The sequence below is a fragment of the Hippopotamus amphibius genome, chromosome 1 (assembly GCF_030028045.1).
Source record: "Hippopotamus amphibius kiboko isolate mHipAmp2 chromosome 1, mHipAmp2.hap2, whole genome shotgun sequence".
NCBI lineage: Eukaryota > Metazoa > Chordata > Mammalia > Artiodactyla > Hippopotamidae > Hippopotamus > Hippopotamus amphibius.
This window is the reverse complement of record NC_080186.1, coordinates 11,689,890-11,711,722: the sequence shown is the minus strand read 5'-3', so window position 1 is coordinate 11,711,722 and position 21,833 is coordinate 11,689,890. Positions and strand designations below refer to the sequence as shown.

The following is a 21,833-nucleotide window of genomic DNA, read 5'->3' as shown; positions in this document are numbered from 1 at the left end:
CATCTGTTCTAGAAAGATCTCAGCTCATTCCCACATCACCTCAGGTCATGGTTTTAAACATCCCCGCTTCAGGGAGGCCTCTCCTGGCCCTTGGCCTGGGGTGGGGGTGGGGGTGGGGGGTGCGGAGGGGAGGTCCCTGTGAAAAATGCTCCTGAGCTCAGCACATTGGACTCTGTCCTCAAAACATTTTGTACAAAGTGATTATTTAATCATTATTTTTATTTATTTATTTATTTGCCCCAGAATAAAAGCCAGAAAGGCAGGGGTTTTTGTGTGTCTCTTCACTGCTCTTACCCAGGGTCTCCCACTCCTTTTTTCATGATGGCTCTTCCTCTGAGGAGACTTCTTCGACATTTTTCCCTAATCCCTCTCACCTTCATGAAATTCGAATATTACAGATAGCACTGTGTGTATGTCTGCGCTTTATATGTTAAAAAAAGTGGAGGTTTGCCCTCTCGGGGGTGATACTGTCCCCACTGAGAATGGGATTGAGCCCTAACACCTGGACAGTACCCTCCACATCGTAGGCTCTCAACAAATAATTCACTGAATGAATGAGGGCTGGGAGCGTATGATCTCATTCATTCTTCTGTCCCCAGTTCCCACCACAATATGTGGCCTAGACTAGGCAGTCAACGAATATTTGTTAACTGGAAGATTTTCCCCTATAGCATACGACTGACAGACAATTACAGAAGACGATTATCTGCAATGGAAAATAAAATCGGTGAATGGCATTTGGAGGACAGAAAACAAACACCTGTAGGGTCTTAAAAAGGAAGGAGGTGCTTAGTTCTGAAGCTTGTTAGAGATGGAGACTCTTTTATGAGTGGGCGAGACTGAGAGAGCAGATTTTACACGTCCCATTTTTTTCCAGGTGGTCCTGGTGACTCCATCCCCTGAAGGACTCCAGGCCCGCTCTTGAGGAAGGAGTCACCCAAGCTACACTTGGCAAGGAACCTGGGGGAAATCTTTCTACATTGAGGAGATCCTAGGCACCAAACCTCTAAGCTTGGGCTGGAGGGCAGGGAGAATGGGAAGCTGGCTCTTTGCTCTCAGCTGAAGTACCATCTGCCCCCATTCTGTTAAAGCCAGAGGCAGTGTGAACATTCCAAGGGGTCTCACATCTCAGAGAAGCACAATGTTCCCATAACATCTGGGCCCACCCCAATATCTCCTCTGTCACTGTATATCCCCAGGTGGTCTGTAGGGCAGTTTCTGCCTCCTCCCAGCTCAATCACATGTGTGAATGAATAAGTGGCAAACTTCCAATCATTTCCACTTTGCAGGGCGGCAAAGGTCTCAGATCAGGGGGGCCCTCAGGACACTTTCTATCTTCTTATCATCCTGATCTGGGTAGTAACCACCTTCTGGTCTTAGAACCAGGATGCTGGTTGAGAAGAAGCTTCTATTTCCCAAACATATCCCTCACCTAGAATATCTTCGTTTCTTCCCATGATAATTTGGTTGCCTCAGAATGACTGTGGCCTTTTATCAAACTTGAATATGTCTCCTCTCTCTTATTCAACCAAAACGTGTTCAGCTTTCAAGCTTCCTGAGAGCTCGTCTCTACTTTCTGCAAAGTGGGAACGTGGATTGGCTTAATGCCAGTTCCAGGGCTGATTTGTCAATGGCAATGTTTCAACGTGTTCCAAGATTTCATAGGCTTAATTCTCAACTTTTAAGAGAATTCTAGAGGATGCAGCCTTTGAAATTCAAGAGAAATACCACTGGAAATGTAGCAGGTTTATTACCTGGAGGTTTATAACCTAAAGGAGGAAAAGCTAGCGCTCACCCAGGTGTCAGATCTGCTTTGCTTTCCAGCTCTCCTACTTAGTGGCTCTGGACAAATAAAGCCTCTGAGCCTCAGACACCTCATCTGTAAATTGGGTATAATAACAACATCCACCCCATAGGATTGTTGTGAAGCTGAAAGATACTGCACAACGAGTGCTTGGCTCTGTACCTGGCACATGCTAAATGCTCAATACATAATAGATGTGGTATTACTGTCAACTGGGCTTCCTGCTGACATTCTATGGTTTTCCCTCTTCTCTCTCCTCCTGGCTCACCTGGAAATTTGAGTTCTGCATCTTGTTCTTCACCGTCTCTACAAACACTCGTCTCTTTAACACAGAAAGAATATTGACAAAATTTAGCTTATGTTCTTCTGTGCCTTTCGCATCAAAGAGAAATGGATTTTTCTCAGCTTTCAGAGCTACGTGTTTGGATGGAATGTTGAGCCTTCCTAGGTGAGGAGGTGCGGATGGGGGTCTGCAGAAGGGGGTGTGGCTCTGGGGCAATGCTACCCTGTTCTGCTGAGCCTCTTAAGGAATCTCCGTTCCAGACTCCAGCAGAGAAGGAGGTGGTCAACCAAGGAGGCTGTGAAGGATACTGCATTCTTCTTGGAGGACAGATCAGCTTTAGCTGGAAGCAGAGCCTCCTTAGATTTGTGGAAGAGGCTGTAGATGTCCAGTGGGTTTCCACCCAATGGCCCAGGCATGACGAAAGCCCCAGTGGCTAATCTCCCTGGCAGGGACTGGGGGGGCCTCTTGGGAAGCCAGCATCACTGAAAATCTGGAGCTTGCCACTCCCCTGGGGTTGGATAAGACCCTGCACCTCAGGGACATTTCATCAAAGAAAGAGTACCCCCAAGGCACTGGAGACACAAAAGCGAGAGGGAGCTGGGGTCTCCCTTGCAGGCTGACACTCCGCAGGTGAAAGTGCAGAGGTGTCAGGGAAGGGACTTTCTCAGAGAGACCCGAGCATCCACCGGGGTTGCCAACCTGACTCCTACAGGGACCAGGGAGGTAAAAGAAGTGGGTGAAGTGAGCCGGGGGTGGTGGGGATGGCAGCAAACCCACGAGCCCAGTGTCTTTCTAAGGGGCCTAGAAGAGGGAGGCTTGTGATGGTGGCTTGTGGGGCTGTGGGCCTAGTGTCTCCAGATCTCCCGAGTTTCCCAGAGAAGCTGGAATCCAGAGTCTTCCGTGAAAGTGCCCTACTTTGAAACGTAACTTTAAAAAATATCCCATGAGCCAAATGAAATACGTCTGTGGGCTGCCATCTGGCGACACCCGCTTCAGAACCGCCCCGCTTGGTGTCTAGTTGGTGCTCAGTAAGTGTTGGCGGGATTGCCAGATGAAATACTGGATGCCCAGTTAAATCTGAACTTCAGAATGAAACCAAAGAATTTTTTAATATGAATATGACCCATGTAATATTTAGGACATTTATACTGAATGACTGTTTGTTGTTTATCTAAAATTAAAATTTAACTGGGCATCCTGTTTTTGTCTGTGGTCCCCTAAATCTGGCAACCCTACTGGGTAGTCACAAAACTCATGGAGGAGGTAAGCCTGTCTTTTGGGACACGGCATAGGTGCTTGTAAGTCTCTTCCATTCTCCCAGAAGGATGCTGACTCTACCCTCAGAGGACTGCCAGGACTCTCCGTGAAGGCTGATGGGCCCGTATTGAACTGAGAGTTGCCCTCCAGGCATTTTCCGTGGAGAGGGCCTTGAGCCTTCAGCCACTCAATATTTATCACAAACTCAGTTGAGACAGTCACCATCCAAACTCCCAGTGGTCTTAAACCAACAACTTCCTTCCCTCTCACCCCACCCCACTTTTGTTTGCAGAACCCTTTATCCAAGCAAAATCCCACGAGGAACTTGGGGTAGAAAACAGATAGTGGAGAGCTTCTCTGGTGGGAGAAAGGTGTGTGTGTGTGTGTGTGTGTGTGTATTGAGTCATATCCTTCTATGGCACCCAAAGGCTCCAGGGAACCCCTGTTTGAACACTGCTCCAAAATACCTTCCTAGGTTAAGTCCAATCAGTGGACAGCTGGGCACTGATGGGCAGAGCCCAGCCCCTGTAAACCTGCTTTTCCTGAACTTTACTGAAATCACTGGGCTGTGATGACATCAGTCTGTCTCAAGAGCTGTGCACAGACGTGGTCCAGCCAACACTGCATTGCTGTTCTTAGGGGTGTTGTTCATCACATCACACAATGTCCTCTCTGGGGGAAAAATCCAGCACTGCCTTTGTTCTAGGAACACTTCTGAGCACCACACCCATCATATCTCATGGACACTGTGAACTCTGGACCACGCTGGGTTTTCCATTTCCCACTGACTGCCAGAAAGCCCACCGTCAAATAGGGTTCCCCCTTGGAAGGAGGTTATTACAATAGGCACTTTCATCCTTATTCCTGGCTCCATTTTGCACCACTTTCTCCCCTTCTTTCACCCACTTACTTCATTCTCAGGACAGGGGTTCCTGGGAGTCCCCACTCCTCCCTTCTTCTTTTCTTATGATTTTGTCTCTATGTCCCCAAATCATTTAGCGCCCAGGCTGGCTGCAGTGCCCTTCTCTCACCTCCAGATAGTGGGTCCCTTAGGTCGTTTGTTCAGGTCGCAGGCAGGAGGAGGGGCCGGGGCCGGGGTGGGGGAGGGGAAGGGCGTGGAGGTGTGCGGATGTTTCTTGGGCCGCCCACGCTGGCACTTCCACTCCGCCAGCTCTCACCCTCTGGAAATAAGGTATCTACTTCGTGTCTGGCCGCAAGATCAGAAAACCTCTCCATACCTGCCTCTCTTTCTCTTTGAAGGAACAGTTGCAAGGTGCCGATTCTTTGCCATTTCTCTGTTGGAGATCCTCTAAACGCTCCTGAGTGAAAGTATCAGGTGAGCAAGAGAGCATTTACTGCGTCCCCTACCTGTTCCATTCGGGGACACGCCTCTGAGGCGCGTCTCCTCTAGAAGACATTGGGATTCACTGGGATTGGTGGGCAGAAGAAGGGGGTGCGTGGGGGTCTTTCTCTTTAGCCGTCTTCTGTCCGTGTGCTGCACCTGCCTGGCCACGTTTTTCTACTTCATCATTGTGGGCGGGAGAGTAACACCCGCAAGCCCTTCCCCATCCCACGCTCCGCCTACACAGCATCTACCAATTTCTACTTCTTGGTCAAAAACACACAAGTGGCGCGGAGGAAACCGGGATCTTGAGAATCCCTGGGCCCAAGGACATCTTGGAAGATAGTTTAACAGACTGGTGAAGATGATGATGGTTGGAGAGCTTGTATCCTACGTGGTCCTATGTGCTAAGGGATTTGTATACAAGCTCCCATTGAATGGAAGGCTATGAGTTAGGTGCCATTTTGATTCTCATCTCTCACGCTCGAGATGAGAGATCTGAGCTAATTGAGCAGGGGGAAGGTTTGGGGGCTCCTGTCTGGCTGAGACCACAGGCCAAGCGGTGGTCACGCCCCCTTGCCAGGACTCGATTGGCTGGAGATTTGATTGGCAGGCGGGCTGAGCGGCTTCTCCTGCCAGAAGCAGCCTGTGCCCTTCAGCCTGTCTTACACTTGGAGCCCTAAGAAAGGGCTTGCGTGCGTCTCAAATGGCAACTTCTGTGCATTTAAAAATTTCCTATTGAAAACCCCAGACTTAGCCCATTCACAAAAGGTATCTGGCTCCTTTCTTGGCTGTGGCCCTGGTTGTATTCACCAAAGAGAAAAGAGCGTCACACAAGAGCTGCCGGCTTTGGGAGGACCGGGAGGCGTCAGCTGGCAGGAAGCTCCCTGAAAGAAACGCAGGAATCCCCACCCATCCCTGAGCTGCCTATTCTTCCCCCTTAGAAACCGGGCTTGCGGTGTGCCAGGCGCGGCAGGCATTTTGCCATTTAACCCTCCCTCTGCCCCGCGGAGCCGGCCCCTGGTTACCATTTTTGGTTGTTTTTGCTGAGGAACCTGAGATACAGAGGTCAAGCCACCTACTCAGGGTCACTGGGGGCAGCGGTGGGGCTTGACCTCTATTTGTTTGACTTCAGATCTGGCCCCTGAGCTCTGAGAGGCACTGCCGCCTTCTCGAGCGATGTGGGACGTGGGGTGGAGTGAGAACCCTGTCCCTCTGCCACACGGAGAGAGCCACAGACCCAGGGCATTCCAGAGTCCCGGGGCCATGACCACGAGGTTCTCTGCGAATGCCCAGCATTTTACATCGTCTCATTTCCACAGCCAAAGGCATCACTGTGCAAGTTTCAGCTTTCGATTCTTGAAAGTTCTGCTTGGTGAAGAGATGGTCAAACCTTAAAACTACAAACTACATTTTTTTGAGGGGGATGGATTCTGAAGCTAAGCTGTGTAAATTCATCTCTCAGTGCTTCAACCTGCCACCTGTATGAACGGGTGAAGAGTTTCAAAGTGTCATACAGGAGGCTAAAAAAATTAAGGCTCCTTGTGAAAATACTGTCAAAATCAGCAAAGAGGAATTATATTTTCTGTTAATTTCCACTTAAAACCAATGACAATATACTCCCTGGAGGGAACTGAGGCCAGAACAGATGCATATAAGTGCCCTTTAGAAGCCAGTGAAAGTGTAAAATTTGTTATTTTTTCTTCCTGACAAACAGGGATTCCTGACGACACAGTAATAACAAGCCTTAAATGCAAACCTGAGCCCTGGAGTGAAAACCCCAGGAGCGATGGTGAGAGGAACAGGAGGCCGCCGCCTGGTCAGGTAGGTGCAGGAGGAAGGGGTGTGGAAAAGTGAACGTGGGCTGGGGAGGGAGGCCTGTTTCTGCCGCTGAGTAGCCAGGGAACGGTACCCTCTGTCAACTCAGCTCTCCCCTCTCTCCAGCAGCCGACACTCGCCAGCATCCCTTGTGGGGCTGATGGGAGAGATGAAGCCTGTGTGGCGTGGAGCAGGTGCCTGCCCCTTGGTACGTGCTCAGTAAATGACACCATCGGCGATGCCATGATCGTGGCGATAGTTCATGTGCATCTTTCCCCCGATTGTGATTTCCATGAATTTGAAAGCTCCCAGCTCTAGCTTTTCTGGGGACCCTGACACAGGTTCAACTTGGCCGTTTCAGACCCTTCTCGGCTGAAGGATGTCTAGCGCCAAACAGGCTGGCGGGTCCCCTGCATTGTGTGTGAGTGAGGCAGCCCGTGAATAATGCATGTGAAGCCTGATTATGTAAATCCTCAGGTTTTCAGTACATGACAATGGCCTTTTTTGGGCCCTTTGCTGTCCCATTCTGTGGTCTGGTGTCTCTGCTTTGGGGCCTAGCCTGCCAAGCCCTGGGGGTGGGGAGGGTGCTTTGGGGAGGGGTGAGCTCTCCAGAGGGCACATCAAAGGGAAAGTCAGGACTCTGTCACTGGCCCAGCTCTCCCTGGCATTGCTTGGTGTGAAAGAAAACTGTCCTCTGCCTGCGGCGGCCCCATGACACATGCTGACTGAGGCCTGTGATGTTTAATTCAGAGGGGTGAGCGCTAGAAACGCCACATCCGGGCTCCCTCAGAGCAGGAGAGCCACTTTTCATTTCTGGGGCTGCAAGCCAGAGAGTCTGCTGTCTGGAAACCTACTGCCTGGAAGGTTTGCAGGATGGAGGGCAGGCTTCTGCAAGGAACTCATCTGACCATCACCTCCTGGTTGAGGAGAAGGGCACCCTTCTATGACCTTCTACCGCTTGGCCTCCTTAGCGTTCTTGCAGGCACAACACACACACAATCACACGTGCAAACACACACAGCACATACTCACGTGTACACACACACGCAAGCACATGTGCACAAATACACAGCCCCAAGTCAGAAAGACTAACAGTTACAAGGAGGAGACTGGGGGCCGGGCCAGCAGAGAGCACAGGACCTAGGGCCAGAGAGATCTGGGACCGGGTCGAGGCTCTACTTACCAGCTACTCTGTGAACTTGAGCAAGTCTCTTAACTCTCTGAGGCTCAGTTTCCTCATCTGTAAAGTGCGGATCATCATAACCAGGCAGGGCTATCGGAGGCATTAATAACCTTGATCATGGCTGCAAAGCACGGGTGGAGCCCAGGGCCTGCAGACATTGCCATGGAGAGATGGGGACTACGGTGATTTTCCCTGTTACCCTGATGCCCCCCTTGAGCTCTGCTCTACCTTAGGTGAGAATTAAGAACCAGGGAGCGGGACTTCCCTGGCAGTCCAGTGGTTAAGACTTCCCCTTCCAACGCAGAGGGTGTGGGTTCGATCCCTGGTCAGGGAGCTAAGATCCCACATGCCCCCCCGGCCAAAACACCAAAACATAGAAGCAATATTGTAACAAATTCAATAAAGGCTTTAAAAAAATGGTCCACATCAAAAACAAACAAACAAACAAAAAACTAAACTAAAAAGAACCTGGGAGAGTCTGATCTACTTAGGAGTCGCTGTTCCAGTGCCCCGTGGGCCTGGAGACATGCTGCTGGCTGCAGGAGTGAATGGTCATGCGTGTAAACTGCAAAGAAGACCAGGGACCCCTCTGCTGACTGCGGTGCAGGCACAGGGTTGCAGCGAGCTTCTAAAGCTGTTTTTTCGGGTGACCCTCGTGCCTGCCTCGATGTTGGGGAGAATTTTGGCAGCAGACTCTACTGGGTCCGAGGCCCTGGGCTGAATGCCTTTTTTTTTTTTTTTTTTTTAATGGTTTGGCTGCGCCATGAGGCATGTGAGATCTTTGCTCCCCAACCAGGGATCAACCTATGTGCCCTGCAGTGGAAGCGCGGAGTCCTAACCACTGGACCACCAGGGAGTCCCTGGGCTGCTAGCGTCACAGGCAGGGCAGGTATCCCTTGGCATCTGAAACCAGTTGGCTTCTGAGTTCAGACGGTGAGAGCCTGGGTAGGGAGGGTTACCTGCCTTGTATTCAATCCTTACAACAACCCTGCAAGGCAGGGTTAGCTCCCACTTACTGATGAGGAAAGCAAGGATCAGAGAGGGGAGTGGACTTGCACAAGGTCACACAGTTAGTAAGTGAGGGATTTGACCTCAGGACTGACTGTGTCCTGTGCCGTGTGACAGACGAGATACCAGGGTGAGGGGAGGAGGTGGCCTCTTTGGGCTGGATCACCAGCCTGAGTCTCAAGCTGGGTTTCTCAAGCCAGTGCTCCCACCAGGTTCATGTTATGAAGCAAATCCCCCATCCTCACACCTTTCCTCTGTGGTTCCTACAGCCTGAAATGCACACTTGTCCATCCCTTTGGTGGACAAACTCCAACTCAATCAAAGTGGGTATCACCACTTGGAAAGCACTCCTTGAATGCTCTAGGCTGGGCTGAGTGCCCTCCTCTGGATCTGAACAGAGCCCTTACCCCATTAAATCAGCCTGAAGTCAGCTCTTTACCTGTATGTTCTTCACTAAAGGATATGTCCTTCAAGGACATTCATCTATCTCCATCTACTTGTCTATCCATCTACCTGTCTACCCCGTCCATCCGTCCATCCATCCATCCATCCATCCACCAAATATTTATTGGGTGTCTACTATGTTATGGGTCCTCAGAACAGCAAACCAAAATCTCTATTCTCAGAGAGCTTATTCATCTGTGTATCCCTGGCACCTGGCAGAACAATGAAAATAAGAACAATGCCACCATTTAAAAAAATTCAGGATGTTCGCTAAACTTATTGTGGTAATCATTTCATGAGGTATGTAAGTCAAATCATTATGCTGTATACCTTAAACTCAATACAGTGCTGTATGTCAATTATATCTCATTAAAACTGGTAGAAAAATAGTTATCTGAATAGAAACAACAAGATGAAGTACATGAATTATCAAAAGTTAAAAAAAGTACAGACAAGCTAGACTATGCTCTCAGGAAGCACTATTTACAACAGCCAAGACATGGAAGTAACCTAAATGTCCATCGATAGAGGAATGGATAAAGATGTGGTACATCTATGCAATGGAGTATTGCCCAGCCATAAAAAGAATGAACGAATGCCATTTGAGCAACATGGATGGACCTAGAGATTATCATGCTAAGTGAAGTAAGTCAGACAGAGAAAGACAAATATCATATGATATCACTTATATGTGGAATCTAAAAAAATGTTACAAATGAGCTTATTTACAAAACAGAAACAGACTCACAGACTTCAAAAACAAACTTATGGTTACCAAAGGGGAAAGGTGGGGGGAGGGAGGAATAAATTAGGAATTTGGGATTAACAAATACACAATACTATATATAAAATAGACAATCAAAAGATCTACTGTATAGCACAGGGAACTCTACTCAATATTCTGTAATAATGCACATGGGTAAAGAATCTGAAAATGGAATGGATTTATGTATATGTATAACTGAATCACTTCACTGTACACCTGAAACTAACACATTCTAAACCAACTATACTCCGATATAAAATAAAAATTAGGTTAAAAAAAAGTTAAAAAAATATGTAGGGGTTCTCTGGTGGCGCCGTGGTTAAGAATCCACGTGCCACTGCAGGGGACATGGGTTTCATTCCTGGTCCAGGAAGATCCCACTTGTGGCGGGGCAGCTAAGCTTGTGCACCACAACTATTGAGTCCATGCGCTGCAACTACTGAAACCCGTGTGCCTAGGGCCCATGCTCCACAATAAGAGAAGCCACCACAATGAGAAGCCTGCGCACCACAAAGAAGAGTAGCCTCCGCTCTCTACAACTACAGAAAGCCTGCGCGCAGCAACGAAGACCCAATGCAGCCAATAAATAAAAAATAAATTAAAAAAAGGAAACACTATTAAAAAAATATATATGTATAGATGAGCTAGACTATGAGTCTCAGAGAGGCTAAGAAACCTGCCTGAAGTCACACAGTAAATGGTAGAGCTAGAGTCTAAACCTAGGTCTGTCTGATGCTAAAGCTATTCTGGCACCTTCCTTTGCATCAGTAAATGCATTCTGTGCTGCCAGGATCCCTGTGGGACCTCTAAAGGGAGCTGAGGGGCAGCTCTGAGGCTCTGCTCTGAGCAAGGACCTCTCACCTTCTGCTGCCTGATCGCCCGGTTGACCCTCTTCTCCTGGTGCAGCCGCTGCTCCATGCGTTCCAGGGCCTCCTTCAGCAGCGCCTTTTCTTCGGCCTCTTTGTAGATGTCGTCTTCCAGCTTTGCCACCTGTGACTGGTACATCTGAACCGACACTTTGCTCTGCCTGAGCGCACGGGGGAGACAAAGTCTCTTTTCCCCTCGTCTTTCTCACTCACCACCACTCCTCGCCCCCGACCTGGGAGATTCTCAGAACACTTCCACGTAGGCCTAACTTAGCCGTTTCATTACAAGTGGGAGAGAATGATGATTTGGGGGAGAGAGGGCAGAATAAATAGCCCATTGGCTGTGGAAGTGTAGCACGAAGGTGGCAAAGGTTATGCTACCTACCAGCCCATCCCCATTTCCCAAAGAGGGTGGGGGAATGGATACTACTGAAAATATGATGTAATTATGAAAAGCACACGCATGGTGAAACATCAAGTTCACAAAAGGTGCACCGTATCCCTTAAGAGAGAGGAGGGCACTTGAACTGCTGCTTTCTTGCCCAGAAACTTGGCTCCATCAGGCCCTGAGTCATCATCCTGCCTCCCCCTCCACACCCAGGCCTCTGTCCTCCTGTCCCAGTCCCCAGGGGTCTGCTGCCGCCCCGAGGTTTAGCCTGGAGAGTGGAGGCCGGGACCTTTCTGTGGGGACATGGGCCGTACCTGAGCTGTTCAATGTCTTTCTCGTATCCTCTCAGAAGCTCCTCTTTTCTCTCCAGCCGGTTCTTGAGTTGGGTGATCTTATCAAACACCAGATCGAGGTCTCTTTGTCGAAGCTGGTTGACTCTCTCCCTCTCTTTTGGGGAGAGGTGTTTCATGGACACGTGACCTGACATGTCTTTGATGTTCATCAGACTCCCGAGGGTTTTGCTCATATCCATGTACTACGAGAGAGCGTTTCGGGCAGGTAAGAGGCCTGGCCCAAGACCACTGCTGGCCGCTTTAGGGAGGCAAACGTCTAATTCTGTTTCATTCATTTTCTGCAATTGCAGAGAACAAACACATGCTTTGGAAATGAGTGCAGTTGGGGCTTTTAGGACGGCTTTCATTTCCCCCGCATCCATTTACGCTAATGCCTTTTTGAGAAGCAGGGGGAAAATGACAACAGACATAAACATTCATTCTCACCACCCAGTTTTCCAAGGAATTTGGCAATGCAATTTGCAGCCCATGCTGGGATAGTAGATGGGTCTCGCAGAGCTATTGTAACAACTAAATATGTGTGTGGGGCTGATGGTTAAACTATCTGGTGGTTAACACTGCCTGCGGGGGATGCAGGTTTGGATAGAAGGGGACTGATGCTGGGTGTACGTACCAGCTTTTCACTAAGATCTAAAGCCTCAGCCACATCCGTTTTCCCTAAATTCTCAGTGGCCGTGATGGACCCTGGACTGGAAAGGCCCTTTTGAGGCTGAAATAAAAAAAGAAAAAAGAAAAAAAACTCTCTTGGCATTCTATTATGACTTTCTATATCCAGAAGAATAACCCAAAGGATAATGGAAGAACTGGAAAGTTACTAAAGAATAATTCGAGAGAGTTGATTTAAAATCCAGTCTGGCTCCTTTATGAACTGCTTTCTTTATAACTGTGTTCCTACCCCTTCAGAGCACGACTCTCTGAAATGACACATCACTTGTCCCGTTCTTTGGTCACCGTCTGTCTTCCCTCTAGACCAGTGTTTCTCAGTGGGGGATGACTCTGTCCACCCTCCCCCCGCCAGGACACGTAGCAATGCCTGGAGACATCTGTGGTTGTCATAACTGCTCCTGGCATCTAGTGGGTAGAGGGCAAGGATGCTGCTAAACACCCCATGATACAGGACAGTCTTCCAAGCAAAGCGCTACCTGACTCAAGAGGTCAGTAGTGCTGAGACTGAGAAGACAAGGTCCAGAAAAACGGGGACCATGTTGCTTTCACTCACCGTCCCCCTCCTTGTGCCCAGCATGGCACCCGGCACCAAGCGGTGCACAGGGGGCAAGTTTGTTGAATGAATGGATGACGGTTACGTGGAAAACAGCCTCCCTCCTTTTTATTAAAGGAATCTCTTTTCTGTGCGGTGGAAACCGCACCCTCACAACATGTGGCCAAACCTTCTCCTAGCGCTGGAACCTGGTGGGTGGGCATCACTTCAGACCCTTTCCAGAGACAATGCAGGATGGTGTTTTCAGCTGTGTCTCGCTGAGACCCCAACCGGCCAGCTGGCTGCTGGAAGCCCACTGACTGCATGGAAAGGCCACCAGACTGAACAGGGACCTGATCTGAAGGACCACAAGGAACCATAATAAATCTCCTTAAGAAATAAATTGGATTCTAAGTGCTTCTCGCGAGCATCTCTTAGCTCGTTGCATTTGTTGGCACTACACTGCAGACCTCCCAGATCAAAAAGTAAACCCAGCTACAAAAATAAAAAGGCCCCCAAAGTGACTGCAGTAGATAAGAGTGGACATATCCATCTACCTATCTATGGAGATGAGAATAAAAGAGGGTATCTGAAGCTGACAATAAACCGGGCAGATCTGCTGCAAAAAGAACCTGAGATGCTGCTCAGTGTCTCCAGCTCCCCTGAACTGCGTCCTCTGCACCTCCCCAGGTCCCCCCCTCTTTTCCTGAGGGAGGAGAGCCTGGGCTATAGGATCCAATCACATAGTTCCCACTCGGTCTCTGTAGGCTAGCAGACAGACCACCCGGGACACAGCCCTGGCTCCGTCAGTCATCACTTGGATGAGGTACTTGACCTCTGGAAGCCTTAATTTGTCTTATCTGTTGAATGGGAACAATAACAGTAACTAGGACACAAGGCTGCTGTGGCTGTTAAGTGAGATAATGTGTGTAGCGGGCTGAGCTCAATGCCTGGCACACAGTCAGCACTTAATAGACGTCAGCTATTCTTCCTCCTGCTCCTTCTTTTTATTACTGCCAACCTTGGAGAGCTGGGAAGTTTCCTGTTCTGGGGTGTCAGTGCTGGGATGAGAGGTTGTTGCCAAGGAGAAGGTAAATCTTGGAAGCAGGATCAGCATGGGAGATCCAGCTGAGCTCCCCACCTGGAGATCGTCCCTCTACTCCCAACCTTGGAGAAGGAAGGTTTGATTTTATCAGGAAAACCAACACATTTCTGAAGGCTCACATCTCTAGCAAATGTCTAGAAAAATTGTCGGAGAGAATGCTGGTGCAGATAGGATGACTTTGTTATTTTTTCCAAAAGCCCATGGATGGTTTAGACCAGCTACCACAGCAAGCCACACCCAGCAGATCCTGTGATTAAGGCTGACCTGAGCTGTCCACTGTCATGTGTCAATCAAACGCCCGATCAAACATCCATTTAGGGTACAGACAGGACTCCTTCAACCTAACAATCAAATTACTTCTGAAAATCCTGGCAAATCAAACTATGCCCCCTAAGAAAGGACGGTTTTCTTGAATAATACTATTTAAATATTGTTTAATGATAATAACTGTCATCTATTAAGTGCTCACTATGAGCTAGGCACTGGGATAAGCCCTTTACATAATTATGTCCTTTAATTTTCCATCATCATTTTACAACTGGGAAATGAAGTCCCAGAAAGGTTAAGAGCCCGTGCAAGGTCACACAGCTTGCAGAGCTGGGATTAGGACACAGGTCTCTGATTCTAGAACTTCTATCTTCTTAATCATCATGGTTCCCTTTTGCTACCCTTTATGTGTTCATCCTTTGCAGTTTACACAAAAAGCAAACTTTCGGCAAACTCATGGCATAATGTTATAAATTATCGTGCTGAATATTTGCTGCAGAATATAACACGTGATGTGAAAAGGAGGGCCCAGCGGTTGACCTGGCCAACATCAGTGCAATGATAATATCATGCTGTGTGCAATGGGAAGCTTCCTTTCTATTCAAACATTGGACCACTGGTATGGCTAGGCACCAACCAGTTCATACAGGTGCTAGCCCATCAGGGAGGACCTGGCCTCAAACCAATGATGCGAGGGCACACAACTACTGTCTGTCCTCATGCCCACCCCCTCCACATGTGAGTCACTGCAAAGATAAATTTTCTTTGGTTACCACTCGGATCTCTACTCTTGAGAAAGTTGGCAAGTCAGGTTTTACATCCAATATTTTCTGGACATTTTTTTCCATCCTGAGAGTCTTTAAGTCTAGAATTGATTCATCCATGTGGTTCTTATGATCTATAAAAGAAATAATTTAGACTCAAAAGAAAGGCTCAGGAAGAAGTTACTGCATGTAAAAAAGCACAGCTGCTATTTACTGGCCATTTACCACAGGCCAGGACTAATCCTTACCATCCTCCCTTGGCAGGTATGGAACATGAGGCCCAGAGAGGTGAAATGACTTGTCCGAGGCCACACAGCTAATATGAGGCTGCAGCCTCACAGGGCTGAGGCATTGAGGGTGAACCTTCGGCCACGGGTACCAGGATGGAACTTGAACCCAGGCCTCTGGGTCCTAGCCCAGTGCTCTACCCAGCAGCAAGTTTGGTTTCTTGAGAACCCTATTCCCTCTAAACAGGGTATTATCTAGGAAGTTCCCCAAGGTTGATCCTTGCACAGCATCAGTCTATGAAAAAGTTTTCACTGGGCCACAGTGAAATAAGGAAAAGAAGGACAAGGTTGTGAATTTTTCATGAAATCCTGTTTATTTAATTTCAAGGCCTGCTCTTGACTCTGAGATCATGTCTGCCCTTTTTTTTTTTTTTTTGTCTTTCCTGTCCATCTTTTTTTTTTTTTTTTTTTTTGTCGTGATGCGAGGCATGTGGAATCTTAGTTTCCCAATCAGGGATTGAACCCTCGCCCCCTGCAATGGAAGCGCGGAGTCTTCACCACTGGACTGCCAGGGAAGTCCCTGCGCATCTTTTTTTTAAATAACTATGTCCTTTCGTTATGAAATGATGGGGATAGACGATGGTGGTCCTAGCAAACTGGTCAGTCCCCAAAGTGCACCCTCAAATCTGGGACCTATGGCTCTGAGCACAGAGGGGGCGACTAGGAAGGAGGAAACTTACTTGATGAGCTGGCCTTCTCAAGTTCTTTAATTCGTGCACGAAGCTCAGATAAGGCCTTTTTTTGACGCTGAATGACTTCCTCGTGTCGCGACCCCTTGCACTTGGCCCCTAGATCACTGAAGGACTGCTCCTGTGGCCAGAATGGTATGCACAGCAGCTTTATTAGGGATCAGAATCTCTCTCTTATATTTGAAGAAACATGAACAATTCATGGATTAGCAGAAACCCTGTCACTTACTCAGTACCTTGGAAAATATCATTAAGGGGCTTCAGCAGCAAAGGAATTTTAAAATTTCATTTCAAAGTCACATCTAGGAAGATTTCCAAATTTCCTACCTACTTGGCATCACTATAATTAAGAGATTCCCCTCTATGTTCCCTCCCCATGTTTTATTTCTTTTTTTTTCCTCTAATATTTTTCTAAGTTTGGGTTTCCATGTGTTGTCATTCTGGTCTCATCTCTGAATAATCACACCAAATTTGCTCCTGAAGGGGCATTTTTTTTTTGGGGGGGGCGTGCCTCATGGCATGCAGGGTCTTAGTTTCCCAGTCAGGGATCAAACCTGTGCCCCTGCAGTAGAAGTGCAGTCTTAACCACTGGACCACCAGGGAAGTCCCTGAAGGGGCATTTTTAGGTGAGAACATGTGATACTTTCTTCTTAGCTGGTAATAAAGATGGCAGTCTAATATTTGCTAGGGGGAGTTTGATGGACGGGCTCTTGGCTGGTCTGGAGAAAGGAAAACACTTCTCTGACACTTCTGGACCCTCTAGAACAGTGTGGTCCAACAGAACTTACTGCGATGATGGAAATGTTCTATATCTGCACCATCCAATATGGTAGCCATTAGCCATGTCGCTAGAGTTGGGTTTATGAAGGGCACAGACAAGGAAAGGTCTTCATCTCTTAAGGGTCATTCACATCCCTTTGAGAATAGGAAGAATGCAGGGTTCCTTCCTCCAGAAAAATTCACAGGCACAGAAAAATTTGCAGACAACTTCTGGAGGTTCAGGGACCCCTTGAAGCTCAGTCATAGACTCTAAGTTAAGCAATGCTTTCCTAGGGTAAGTGATTCACTCTTTCACTCATCCATTCATACCACAAAGGTTTCCTGAGCACGTCTATGTGCCACGCCTCGTTCTGGGCTCTGGGGACTTAGCAGTGAATAAAACTGGCAAAATCCTTGCTGTCATAGATTCTGCATCCTAGTGTGAGAAGACAGGCAATAAGTGAGACAATCATAGAAAATATATGGTGGACAGTGATAGGTGTTAGAGAAAAAAACTGGAAATGGGATGGGGCGTTGGGAATGGTTTTTAGATGTAAATACTGTGGCTAGGGAAGGTCCCAGTCAAAATGGTGAGAAAGGAAAGAAATTGACAACTTGTTTCTTTTATAATAATCTTAAAGCAATTTCGGTTCAGAGAGATAGAGAGTGCTCGCCAGACACTGTTTTAGGCACTAGGGAGAGACGGGGGAACCAGGCAGAAAGCTCTGCTGCTGGGGGCTCATTTCTAAGGGGCAGACACAACAAATAAGCAGAAAGGCATGTTAATAATTCCAGAAAGTGATAACTGCTACCAGGAAAACAAAGCGGAGAAGAGGGAAAGGCACATTTGTTTGCTTTTCTTTCCTTGATTCATCAAATGCTTATTAAAGGCCCGCAGGACACGCGCCAGGCCCCATGCTGGCCACGAGGGGTACAAGGCCCATGGCCTCCCTCAAGGAGCCCAGCACGGCCATCTGAGGTCCTCCCGGGGCCGCTCCTCCCCCCATGTCCCCACCCCCCATTCCTTCATTTCATTCAGGCTCTGCTCCTGGTCTCCTGGAGAGGCCTCCCCCTCCATCACCCTGTCCTAAAGAGTCCCCCCGTCCCCCCCCCGGCCCCACCACCGGCTATTCTGCCGGGAATCCTGCTGTATCTTTCCTTGGAGCGCTCTCTCCCGCTGGACATTTTGCTTGACGTTGACTTGCTTATTGCCTGTCTCTCTCCTTTTCCAGAATGTGGGCTCTGTGAGAGCAGAGTTTGTCTCCGTGGTAGACGGTGCTATTTCCGGGGACCAGCCCTATGCCCGAGCATAGTAGGGGCTCAGTACGTATGGAGCCGGAAGGGGCCTGCCCCAGCGTTCCTGATGGGACCAGGGCTCAGTCCCTGAGAGAAGAGGGCACTCCACCCCCGGCTGCACTTAGGAGGACCTCGCTGGACCCTGGTCCTGGCTACAGCCGCCTTATAGCCTGCTCGGCCGGTGTACTTCCCAGGCTCTTTCTACACTGGCCTCCCTCTCTTTGAGGGTGTGTGTGTGTGTGTGTGTGTGTGTGTGTGTGTGTGTATGTGTGTGCCCGTGTACTTGTGCCGGAGGGTGGAGAGCAGGAGGCGGGCAGGGGCGACTGGCCTTGGGGGTGGGGCAGCTGCAGCAGCCAGGCCTGGTGACGGCCGCTTTGGAGAGCTCGCCTGAGCCCGATGTGACCCTTACTCATGGCTCTTCTGGGAATTTGTTTATTTAGAGACGATGGAGATTCTTTCTCACACAACTCTTAAGCCCTCTGACCCACTCTGGTCTAGAAAGCAGGAAGCAGCCTGAGTGTGGAAAGCAGTTCTGGAAAAGAAAAAAGTCCTTTTTTCCTTTTATCTTGCAGCCTTCCTCCCCCATCCTCCTCGACTAACCCGGCCTCATCACAGAAACTGAAAGTCACGGGTGTCTGGTCAACAATCCTTTGCAGCACACACGTGCAGAGTGGGAGGGGTTCTGATGTGCGCAGAGACCCTGAGCGTCCTCCCCTGCGCCCAGCACAGGGCCTGGCATGCAGCAGGTGCTCAGTAGTTGTTGAACATGTGAATGAACAGGGGCCGGATCCTGCACGGAGAGCTTGGATTCCGACAGGAGTGAGACCTGCTTCCGGCCCCGCAGAGCTCACAGCTGCGGCGCCCTAGTAAGGAGGAGACACTTCTGCTAAAGTTCTCTGGATGGTGGCTGGTGCCAGGGTCAGCCGGCTGGGCCTCCGAGCCCTTTCCTTCATGCTGCGGGCGGCCCTGGCTCACTGCTGTTTGGCAGAGGAAAAGCGTCTTTGAGAAAGCAGGAAGGCAAGCTGACACATTTGGCCCTGTTTCCAAGTGAAAGTCCAAAGCCCAGTACTGAAACTCCCTGCTCTCTAGTTTCATAAAGCAAAGGGAAAAAGGAGATCCCTGGACTCGAGGAGACCCTGGGCCTTGAGGAAGCGCTGTGCCCACAGTCAGCCGCCCACGGACAAGGGGGAGCATCACAGCCCCGGCCAGGGGGACAGCTGTGAGCACCATCATCCAGGACTGCGTGGTGAAGGCTGTTCTCGCTCAAAGACATGATCCCCGTGTGCTGTGAGGCTGGGACTTCCAGGCACGCAAAGGCCTCTGGGCAGATGGCATGGCTCCTTGGGAAGGCAGTTTGGCCCTACCAAGCACAGTTTAGGATGTCCTCTGGACATCTTGGAATCACATCGAGGAATTTGTTCTACACACCGGCAAAGATATTAACTGCAGCAAGTGTGGAAGTAGAAACGAACGTCCATTTGCACAGGACTGGTTGGATTAAAGGGTCACAATAGAATTCAATGCTGCCATTTAAAAGCATGAGGTAGATCTTTACATGCTTACTTGACCACATGCCCATTAAACAGTCTTAGGTGAGAAAAAAAACAAGTTGTAGAATACATATGGCTTGATACCATATTTTGAAAAAAAATTTATTAAATATAAGTATATGTAAGTGTGCACATATTTGTGTGTGTAGACATTTCTCAACAACCCCATGAGGGGGTTGACTGGCATTACTCCCACTTTCCAGATGAGGGAATTGGTACCCAGGTGTGTTCCTGAGGTCCCAGGGTTTCCGAGTGGAGGAGTCAGGGTTGGAATCGAATCCAAGCCTGACCTTCAACCACTGCACAGTCCTGACTGTATGAGGATGTGGTGGTTTCTGGGGGGAAAAGGTCTGATGGCACATATGCCAAGCTGTTGATAACTTTATACATTTCACATAAGCAAGTAATACTTTTGGAACTTAGAATGAAGATGCTTTCAAAAGTAAAGAAAGCCACACTGGGCTCCTTTCTTAGCTTGTCTAAGGGATGGGGCGGGTACTCACCTCCTGGCTGCTCAAGAAAACATCATTGTGGACTGGTTCTATCTGCACCGAGATGTCACACATCTGGGTCGTGTTCCTGGGCTTCTGTTCCTTCTCCTTGTGCAGCTGGAGTCTGTGTTTCTCTTGGGAAGTCCTAGCGCAGAGAAGATGAGTCACTGTGCAGCAGGGTGGCTGGCTGCACGCAGTTCCGGGAACCATGAATTACCTTGGTACCCGTGAGCAGAACTGGAAAAGGGACTCCATTTTTACAGGTAATTGAAGTCTTTGAGCTTTCAAGTCTCCTGCCTGAAGATTTCTGGGGAATTGAGTTTCCCGGGAATTACAGGCTAGTGACCAGGGGGGCAGGCACCTACCCATCCTTGCTTCCCATACCGGGTCTGAGGGACACCTGCTGTGGCATGTATGGGGGCATTTACTGTGTGTCTGCTGTTTCTAACGCTTTGTGTGTGTCACCTTTTATTTCTCATAGCAGTCCCATGAGTTGGGGACTCTCCTTGCCCCATTTTACAGACAAGGAAAGAGACACACTGCAATTTGCCTCTGGTCATGGAGCTTGTAGGTGAAGGGGCCTGGCCTTGAATCCAGGCAGCCTGGGCTTGGAGCCTGTGCTTTGAACCACGATGTGACTCTGCCCCGGCCATGAACCATGAAGCACATGCAGCTCCAGGGTATATACAAGATATCAATTTTACTCAAACTTTCTTGGGAAAAACATTAATCTCATGTCAAAGCAGGGATACACTATGGATGAAAATGCAAACTCATGTATTTTTTAGACGAATCTGTGGGACAACAATAATATATGTAGTTTAAGCTGACCTCTGACACCTCCAGTTTATACTTTTGTTCAGTCAATACTTATTAAGTTCCTTTATGTGCCAGGCACTGTGTGAATGCTGCAGAGTCAATAGAGTCTACACAGGGGTTCTCATGGGGAAGGCAGACAGTTAAATAGGCAGTAAGCAACCCGGCTGTGTGACCAGTGTTAGCTCAGGTGGCCCCAGGCAGAGCAGGAACCCTTAGCTATGTTTGGTGAGGACGAGTGATGGAGGGCTTCCTGGAGGAAGTGGCACTGAAGCTGAGACTTATGTGGAATATTGGGCTGGAATGTCTGAGATGCACAGAACTGAGCAAAACTTTGTTTTAAATGATGACGTTGTGATGCAATGAAATGTACATCATTCATTCATTCATCTCTTCAACCAGCACTGACTGAGGCTCCCCCCCACCGCCCCCATGCAGGCTCCCCAGGCACTTGGGTGTGCCTGGGCAGACCTCCTACCCACCTGAGCGCCTGCTTGAGGACCTCCAGCTCCTTGTCCTTCTTCTCCACCAGGCTGGTCATCTGCGCCATCCTTTCCTTGAGCACACTCAGCTCGCTGCTCTGCTGCTGCACCAGTGCCACGTTCCGCTCCAGTTCCACCTTCTGCTTCTCATTCAGCTCCCCTGGGAGCGACATGAAAGCTGGTGAGGGGGTCTCCTGCCCCGGGTCTCTGCGAGGGCCACAGCAGATCTGCCAGGCCTCTAAGAACCACGAGGCGGTCCACCCTCTGGGAATACTCAGGGGGCTTCAGTAACAGCCAGGAGCTCTGCTTGCGTCTTTGCAAAAAAAAAAAAAAAGTAAAAAAACCCCCAGCAAAATAGCCTACTAGCGTAACCACTCAGTGAGTGCTGGCGCCGTGAGGCAGCCTGTGAGGCGTCTGCCCGGCCCCAGCTGTCCGGGTCTGGGTGCCTGTGGCATTTTCGGGCACCTTCCGCTGCCTGCTTCTGCATCTGTTTGCCTACGGTGTTCTAAGGCCTCTGGAGACTGCTCTGCTCATGTGTCTGCCAGAGGCAACAGCCTCCAACTAAAGCGGGGCGGAGACAGGCTGGGGTACACAGCCCAGCTCCCTCCCACCCCAGG

At 49.1% G+C, this 21,833-nt stretch overlaps 1 protein-coding gene across 1 annotated transcript in view; it reads right to left on the bottom strand.

Annotated features, from left to right (window-relative positions):
- FHAD1 (forkhead associated phosphopeptide binding domain 1) overlaps nucleotides 1-21,833 on the bottom strand; it is a 140,699-nt gene that overhangs the window by 2,901 nt on the left and 115,965 nt on the right. The window contains exons 24-30 of the mRNA XM_057723042.1: nucleotides 21,217-21,376; nucleotides 19,931-20,063; nucleotides 15,814-15,943; nucleotides 14,856-14,980; nucleotides 12,126-12,221; nucleotides 11,474-11,694; nucleotides 10,767-10,932 (exon numbers count right to left, since the gene is read on the bottom strand). Coding sequence (XP_057579025.1) covers nucleotides 10,767-10,932; nucleotides 11,474-11,694; nucleotides 12,126-12,221; nucleotides 14,856-14,980; nucleotides 15,814-15,943; nucleotides 19,931-20,063; nucleotides 21,217-21,376 — 1,031 coding nt within the window. The remainder of the gene's footprint in view (nucleotides 1-10,766; nucleotides 10,933-11,473; nucleotides 11,695-12,125; nucleotides 12,222-14,855; nucleotides 14,981-15,813; nucleotides 15,944-19,930; nucleotides 20,064-21,216; nucleotides 21,377-21,833) is intronic.